The sequence below is a fragment of the Augochlora pura genome, chromosome 3 (genome assembly GCF_028453695.1).
Source record: "Augochlora pura isolate Apur16 chromosome 3, APUR_v2.2.1, whole genome shotgun sequence".
In the NCBI taxonomy this organism is placed as follows: Eukaryota; Metazoa; Arthropoda; class Insecta; order Hymenoptera; family Halictidae; genus Augochlora; species Augochlora pura.
In genome coordinates, this window is record NC_135774.1 from 17,214,759 (window position 1) to 17,224,323 (window position 9,565).

General features: G+C 33.0%; 1 protein-coding gene across 1 annotated transcript; it reads left to right on the plus strand.

Annotated features, from left to right (window-relative positions):
* The first annotated feature begins 6,500 nt into the window (after positions 1-6,500).
* On the plus strand, positions 6,501-9,286 carry Cpr21 (cuticular protein 21). Its single transcript, XM_078197054.1, has 2 exons — positions 6,501-6,547; positions 7,911-9,286. The coding sequence occupies exons 1-2, from the start codon at positions 6,536-6,538 to the stop codon at positions 8,304-8,306; spliced, it is 408 nt and encodes a 135-aa protein (XP_078053180.1). The 5' UTR covers positions 6,501-6,535; the 3' UTR covers positions 8,307-9,286.
* The last annotated feature ends 279 nt before the right edge of the window (positions 9,287-9,565 follow it).

Sequence of the window (9,565 nt, forward strand, 5' to 3'; positions counted from 1 at the left end):
TTTCCTAGCATTTAATTCATATGTATTGCGTTAGTTATATTTATGTATTTACTAATATTAACAAATTATATACTATTTTTAACAAATTCCGACAAAATTTCTATAGTGTGTGATTCAGTCGATTATGGTGAGAAGTAACGAGAATATTTTATTTAATGTCAGGGTGCAATATTTTTATTCGCCATGGATCACATAAAATGATAAACGTATTAATAACTAGAATTAATACATTATGTCGGAAATACGATTAAAAAAATATTGTGTTTAAGTAGGAATATACATGCATAAATGAAATAATATGGAGTGTTCAAGTGAGATAAATGTTTAAATACGCGATGGTCGATGCAAATAAATATTTCAATGTTTCCAATTATTGTCATCATTTATTAAATATAGCGTATTATTTTGGGATACTTTCAAACGTTATAATTTGCATGAATTACTCCAACGATTTGTGATTGTAAAATCACAGCGTGTAATTAATGTATATTCTGTTTCTCTATACTTTCGTTTTCGATTTATTTCTTTTTGAAGCATATTAACCTTTTGCCAGCTACTCCAATAAAAAATGAATTAGTAGATGTTTCTAGTCTTTAGATGATTTTGCAAGACATTACACAGTTTTTATGGTTTTCACTATTACGTATCGTCGTCGCATTAACTATTATTTACATGCGTCGCTCCGACGCCTATGAAATCGACAGTAAATATTCGATGCAAAATTATTTATATGACAAACTTTTACGAATATGAAGGTAAATCGGGAACCAGACGGTAATACGTTTATGTAAGACACCCTGTATATTTGGCAATCGTGCACACACGCGTAAGGATTGAAAAGGATTTATGCTGAACGATGACGTTAAAGAATTCGTGAGCTTCATTATAAATTGTAAGAAAGTTAGAAGCGTAGGTGGATTTCGGATAAAGATTTTATCTTAAATGGTAAATTGCGTTATGGGCGACGACAACGATATAAATTGGAACTTGATCGTTTCCTAAATGCCATGAATAAATTGACAATTTCTCCGTGTTCTTTATTATTACTGTAATATACATATAATAATAAAAAAATTAAAAGTAATAAAAAATAATATATATATATATATATAATTGTTAATACGACACTATAAACTTCCTCGTTGTTGACTGTGATGAGTTTCCTTTAAAAAAGATATCCATGTATAAAAATCGTAAATGAAAGACTCATAATTATTAAATCAATTTCAATAAAATAAATGATACAACTCGCATATATTTTAAAATATACCTACAAATTTTAATGTTTTTAAGTTCAATGAGAATTGATTTTTCTCTATTGTCAACAAACTAAAGAAATATTCAATATAATCAACTTCTTGTTTTCAGTGAATTCTAAGTACACTAAGATAAAGTTAAATAGGAACTGATTACATTAACGTTAACAAATTCAAACCAAACAATGTGAATAATAAAGTAACGATTAAAATAGTAGATTATGTAAATTTTCCAAAATAATCCTAACATTTATCATTGTACAGAACATGAAAAGATTAATACACTTTGAGTTTTATTTATAATTCGATAGAATATTCAACAGATTTTTATTCCATATCGATTTTACTGACTCATATAAGTGGACAAGAGTTAAACCATTGATTTAATTATATCGAAACATATACATAATTTGTTTCTCATTATGCTGGCGTAGGAATTAAAGTTTAAAAAGATACTGTTATATTTAATGCATTAAAGCGAATAAAAAAGGTTATATACGATTAGTTAAGTATTATATATTTCATCAAACGATATGCATTTCAATACCAATAATTAATTGCCAATTAAAATTCTTCCCTCCAATTGCAGTCGATTGTCGTAATAATTTACATTTAAAAATTATGAAGTATTTTAAAATTTTTACATTTTTGTTAAACATTAAAGCTAACATACAGAATGATTTATTAATTTGTTAAGTCTTTAACTACAATTAACACACAATTGTATAAATTCGATTCAATGAAATAAAAATACAGTTGAATTAAACAAATATTCAATTTGATTAAAAAGAAAACAATTTTATGGAACAAAAGTTCAATTCGATTAAACAAAAATTCATTTCAAATAAACAAAAGTTCAATTTAATAAAACAAAAATTTATTTCAATTAAACAAAAGTTCAATTTAATAATACAAAAATTCATTTCAATGATTTTAATGACATGAGAATTAATCGAAATCTGCGAAATTGTATTAGCAAAAAAATTAATGCATTCCATTTCTTTTTGCTAAAAAGAAAGTACAGATAGTCGTATTATTACCCAGGCCCCTTTAATATACGCAACCAGTCTTTAAACACTGTCTTACCGACAGTAAAACGAAGATTGGCAAATAATCATGCGCGAAGTCTGCCAGATGACTCAAAACGCCGTTTCCCAATGAACTGCGGATTCATTTGTTTACACAATCGAAATCGATCGAAGAAACGATGTTAAAAAAATGTCGTAAAGCAGCCGAATGGTTTCCCTTTCTTTCTTTTTTTTTTGTTAATAATCAAAGATTTCAACATAAAGAATCGTTTGTTCCGCTAATGTCTTCAAATGTCGAAGGATCAAGCGTCAATATTTAAATGCCCTGCCAGAGGCGTTGTTCTATTGCCAAATTTAACTATGAATACCATATACGTATGCTTCTTTATCCGTGTTCCTTCTTTATATTTACCCGGTCCGATGACTTTCAGTTTCGATCAGTCTCTTGGGAAAAAGACTTGAATGTTCTTAAGGACATCCCGCGTTTACGCGTGTCAGACCCTTTGAATATCTCTTCCCTTTTCTCAGAAGATTTATTACTGTATGGTGAAACGATTACGGTGTTCAACGATTCGAGCTTCGAACCCGGTATTGGGAAGCCAGACAGATTTAATGAATCTTTAATAAATCCAGTCGAAACCAAAAATGTAGAGTGGATAAATGTATGTAACTACTTTTGTTAATAATTAAATAGTTTTCAAAATAGAATGACTGCTTAACATTTGGAATGTCTCGAATTTTCTTGAGAAATTGGGGGAATTAGTTCATTAAACAACGTGTAAAAGAAGTTATGAAGGAATTGCAATTGGTCGATGTCAATCGTTGCAATTTGTATCCGATGTATACACATCGAAGATTTTATTAAAATTTTTTAACATTGTTATGAAGTAAAAATGGCTACAGATTTTGTTGAAATTTTGACGGTGTTGGTAACTTTAATATTCAATCGGTTAGAATTTAATTAAAATTTTCTATTCATTTGTGTGGATTTAGTTTCATCAACATTAAAACTTTGTTTCTACTCCCCTTATTAATGAGAAACTAGCTCTCGATTGTTTAGTCCTTAAATTAGCGAAATTACCTCAATGATCGGGACATAAATATCATTTCTAGATAATGTGACGATATGACTGAATAAAATTCCATCACTTATAAATGGATTTTTTATTGCTTCTTTAAGAGCCTGACGCTCCTATGTGTACAACTATTATACAACTCAGCGCTGTGCCAATATATTTTTAACTATGCGATTTTCGTTTCTTCTACAGTATTATTTATTGACAAATAATTAACGTTTCCATTTTATTATTTTTATATCGTAATAAATTACTCATGAACATAAAATCTTTTTTTATGCTACTCTTTAAACTCGTATTGTCAAATAGATAAAACGAAATTTATCAAGACTTTGATTATTCATTGTATAACTAAAACTAAAATCTACATTTCATAACAATGAGTAATACTAAAAATATGTAAAACACGAACTGCATTTTATTTTTTTACTTAAAATTTGTCTCATTATTACGTTTAAGCTATGCATCAAAAGTTAAAATTACACAATGGTTGAAATTTCTGTAAAACGATTATGTTTGTCAGTAAGACATTGTACCAACAATAATTAAAAGTTTATGAAAACCCCGCGGAACAGAAGTGTATTAAAATTTTCTAACAGAGATAACGAAAAGGTATAAATCGAAAAGCGTAAAATAAAAATACATTTCAGTGAAGAATGTTGAAAAACATAAGCAATTTGATATTACTTTCCGTACACTTTCCGTATACTTTCCGTAATTCTAGCTATAGTTCGTTAATCATTTTCGGTCGATGGTGGGACGAAACCTTCATAATCCGAAGACGTGTTAGCTGTTGCAATTCGGCTTACCGAAGTTCGGCAGAGCTATACGGCCGGCCAGAATATTCAAGGATTCCTAGAAGCATCCAAAGACGGCGAAATAAACGGAAATCTTCCGTTGGAGTAACTTTTACTCGGTTTGGTGACGGAGAAACAAGGACGACGTCGGCCTACACTTCGCGGTAGTCAAATGTGACGCGATTCCGAACGCATAAAAATTAGCGTGCGACCGATGCACGCTTCCTGCAAAAAAATTTTGGCAGTCGGTCCCCTTGCGCCAGCAGAGATAGATTGACTTATGTATTCGGTTCGCGTGCTGAACCCAAGGCTCCAGAGATTTGTTACAGGGCTGAATTTATAGCGCACGCGAAATACGAAAATTCGCACAAAGGGATCACCGGGTCAATGGAAGCGTTTTAAGCGGATTCCATATTTGGCAGACCTTCGGCATTGATTTAAAAGTATGACGAGTGACATTTCTCTTCTTTCGTCTCTCCTTCAACACCTTCTTGCGCGTTTTCTTGGAATCGATTGTTCCACCAGGACTTTTGTATTCTTCTCATTCTAATAACTTCTTATAATTCGATTCACACGCGCGAGGCTTTTGCTCGATGTTTTATTAAAAATTGGATGCATTTAATCGACCGGGTAAACTTAGAGAGCCGGATGTTTAATTCCTTTTGACGCTGCTGCATGTATATTTGATGAAATAAACTTTCATTGAAACCACTCAAACAAATTGGTTTTTCTTTACACACTCGGCCTATCCGTGCACAAAATCTCTTATGTATTTAATTAAGAAGATGTGCGTCGAAAACTCAATTCATTAGGTGATCTCAAGCAAATAACATTATATAATTAATTTTAATCGCAGAAGGGTTACGCGTACCGCGTTTGTTTGTAGATACACTCTGCTCCACTGTTTTTCACAAGCGAATTTCACCTCTCAATAATACTGTAATCGTTCCACATTGGAAACTTCCTTTTTTGTTCGAAGATAAGAAAGCTTTGTTATTTAAGAGATTGAACGTCCACTTTTTCACAATCGAATTTTATGTGACGTGTTTGGAAAATTTTCAAAAGTATTTCAGGTTTTAGTGCACCGTCTGTACATTACACTTTATCAACTGATCTGATAAAAACACTGGACGACTTGGAAAATGTAATGAGTTTTTATGACACAAATGGATAGGCGAAACTGAAAACAATGAAAAGATAAAAAGAATTAAGTATGTCGGTGTACTTATCTCAATTTATTGAAACAGTTAAAAAAAAAAAGGAAGAAAATTATATTCGGCTCATTTTTCTATAATTAACGCAGAAAATTTGTATTTCGCATCTAGTAACCGTAATCTAGTAACGAATTTTTTTTAAAAAATATGAGTATGCATGTTGAAAAATATCAAAACGTAAATTTAATTTTCCAAACTCCAATGTTTGATTTAAATTCGAGTTTAAAATTGTTACATACGTAATAACAAAATTGCCGATCTTTATGTTTCATTTTACGAAAATTATAATTCAAGAGAAGTTTTCTTTGTCAACTAAGACATAATCATTGGAGAAAAGAAAATGAAAATGTTATTGAATTTTATCAATTTATGTTTTCTTGCATTTGATAAATGTGATTATGTTATACATGCATACAGATCAGTAGCTTACTTATGATTAGACTGTGGATTATGCGAAATAAAAAATCTCTACACTGTTTACAAGATGCAGGAGCTACGATGATATATATTTAATTTCTGAATTGTTTAAATAAGTTGACAAGAACCCAACAATGTTTTAAAATTGCTTAAATATTTTTACTGTTTTGTACATGATCAACTGAGTTTTATCATAAATGTATAAAATCCGCAGCCTATACTTATGATCAATCCAGTAGTATATGCAGGCATGATTAATAAAATAAAAAATATGTCTCAAAGTGTTACGTCTCTCATGAAATTTTGCATCAATATGCAGGCAATTTTAAATAAAATCGAAATAAAAGAGTACCCATGAAAACTTAACTTCTTCGAAGAAAATATTGAACACGCTTGAAACCATTTAATTTATACTCACGTAACGAGGTTGCAGGTACTTTCTTTAACCGCAGATTAACGAAACGATGCGAATGCGACTTTGTTTCGATGAAATTTCATGAACGTGCCTCGTAAGGACACGGTGCTACACGTTGACGAGACGTCGCGTGTCTGTGCCGTGGTCAGTGGACGGAGGTGCCCCTCTATTAGACCCCCCCTGAAAATTTCGTAATGTTTGCCGGTGTCTAAGCTTCGGCCAGAAATCTATCAATGAGAGGGAGGTCCTCGCACCTCGCAAGGTTTCGGCAGCGGTATATAAACCCGCCCGTTAGACTTGCTCTTTACAACGAGAAAACAACTCTGATCATCATGAACACTTTGGTAAGTCTCACGAAGAGTAACGGATCATTTGGTGGTACGACTGACGAAAATGTTTCATCATTCCGTCAACACCGAGTTTTACGGACTTCGCAAACTTTTCACAGTTGCAACGTGTCAATTGGCTAACACGGCGAATAATTTGTTCACTCGGTAACTTACAAAGACCGTAACAATACATATAACACGTTTTCTGCATGCGGCATTTTAACATGTTTGCTTGTAGACTCAAAAATATCCTGTGTGTTCACGACGTGTCAGTTGCGAAATAATTTGTTAACACATTTTCTGATATTTATATTAGCATTATTTATCATTTTTTTAATATCGTGGCTCAAGTAAATTAGTTGAATTTTATGCAATCTTTTTCATTTATATTTGCGTTAAATAAACGAGCATTCTAGGAATTTAATGAAATACTTTTTATTTAAGTTGGTAATGAAACTGTAACTTAATCTCACTTGTAAAACAGTATAATCTTAACTTAAATTTTATTGTCCTTATTACTAGAAAGACAATGTTTGCACGAGGACTACTTAAATTCTACAACCTCTTTAAAACATTCAAGTAGGTTGAAAGTTCAATCTCACGCGTAAATAGCAAACAGAAGTACACTTGATACATCCAAGGAAAATATGACTTTTACATTTACTGTTATGACATGAGTCAATCAATGATTAACACAGTATATTAACAAAATTGCTTACGAATCGTGTCTTTCGTTTTACATTTTCTTACAGTTTCATATATTCGACACATGTTCTCAGAATAACCAATATAACCGATAATAAAAAAATTCAAAAGTTTCGAACATACTCTGAAACATATTTCTATATATAATCTCTAAAAATAATCAAAATCGTGCTCACTAGCAATAACGCTGTTCGCTGTGACTTTCACAAAAATCATCACAATTGTATAAAAAAATTCAAGTACATTCTTCAAATTATTCTCAACCATTTAGCTGTTTTTTGCCACATTTTTACATTACAAGCCAACTTGTCACATGTAAAAAGTAGTTACAATTTGCTGCTCGTATTGCAATTTTACTGAAAACAAAATTATATTCGTAACTTTTAAGATGTATTGAATATTCGAAGGGTAAAATGCAATGAAATGAACAGATGAAAAGGTATAAATAATTATTATTACAAAAATTGGTTATAGTGTGAGCAATTACTTGTTTCTGTATTGAAACTCAAAATACAAATACAAAATTATAATTTCCAGTCTGTAAGAAAAAATTCCAAAAATTGCCTGTCAATCGGCACGTTAACCTAGAAGAGCTCGCTTTGTTAAGGTTTATTAATTAAAAATAAATCTATTCATTCGGCTTACAATTAATTAAAAAATAATCTGTTGCCAGGCTTGCACCGTCTTCGCCCTGTTCGCGGTTTCCGCGATGGCCGCTCCTGTGGACAACTCTACGCCCGTCGGAATACTTGCGTACACGGCCGACGGTCCGAACCCGGATGGCTCGTACGCTTTCAGCTACGAAACTGGGAACGGCATCAAAGCCGAAGAACACGGCCAACTGAAGCAGGTGAACGAGACGAACTCGGTGATCGCCGTTCAAGGATCGTACAGCTACTCTCTCGATGACGGATCCCCGGTAGCCTTGAGTTATGTCGCTGACGAGAATGGCTTCCAGCCAAAGGGCGATCATCTTCCTACTCCTCCTCCAATCCCGGCTGGAATTCTGAAAGCTTTGGAGTACATCGCCTCGCATCCTGAGCAGAGCACGTCGAATCTGGTCAACTAGACGATCCGTGATCGAGCAAGCACCCGCTAACAACGAATTACTTTACTTCGGATGAGTATTTAGTCGATACAAATAGCGTGGAACACCCGCCAACGTAGACAATTCTTTAGAATTTCTTTGACAAGTTTTATTCTATTGCCTTGTATTATGATGCCATTATTTGCAAAGTTATAAGATAAAGTCAAGTAACGCTTAGCTAGATCGCGAATCTTTATGCTTTTACATCGCGTGCTGATTTCTCAAATGTAACGGAACGTGTAGATTGTCTAATAACATTTACGTTTTCTTTTTGTATTTCACTGTATTATTTTTTATTTTTGTAAAACGACGCATGGAAACGAGAATTTGCATAAAGATCACGGTCTAGTTATAACAAGTGCCGAATTTTAGACTTCAACTGAATCACTTCATGCTATGCATTGAATTGTTGTTCTTCGCCAATTGAATATTTACTTATTAATTGAATATTTACTATTTTTATTATATCGAAATTTGATGTGACTAAATACGATTCCGATGATGTTTCGAGTGCTTCGTGCGCGACGGATTCTTCCTCGTCGAAAGGCGGAGAGCCTGTTGGTCGCACATGAATATGGAGACTGTATTCGTTGTTCGAAAGGAAATTTGGCGAAAGTCGAAGAAAGGTGCTTGAACGTCGAACGCGGATTGCACAGTAGAAATAGGACACGATTGACGCGACGGTGGGTCTCTTCGGGTTCGTAGAACACCCAGCGATCCATCGCGACTATGATTCTCTAGCTATAAGTCTATACGCTTATGTTCGTTCTTCGTTTCGAATACTCGTACGATTTCTAGCGATTAGGAACGATAGATTCGTAACAGTTTTGAAACGAAGCTACTTGATATATTCGCTCGTGATAATGATGTGCCGGATTGTATATTTGTAATATTGCCAAACGATGTAACGCTCGCAGCGAACGTTAACAACGAATGAATAAATCTAGGTATTTTAAGTTGAACTTCTGCCTCCTCTTTCGACGATTTCGCTCGTTACAACCCCGATCTCTCGTTTCCCATAATCATTTATTGTTATTATAATTAAAATACGTATTAATTTGATGAGGAATAATTAAAGATCCGCCGATGCGAAATATTGAATTACCGTGCCATAAATCTTCGCTGTCTATCGGAACCTTCCATTGAAAGTTCTTATTATTTAGTCTCGCAACAGCCTGATCGATACGATCTGCAGCACAGTTTTCATTAAATAATTAATTCACTGTCGATGCGATTTCATT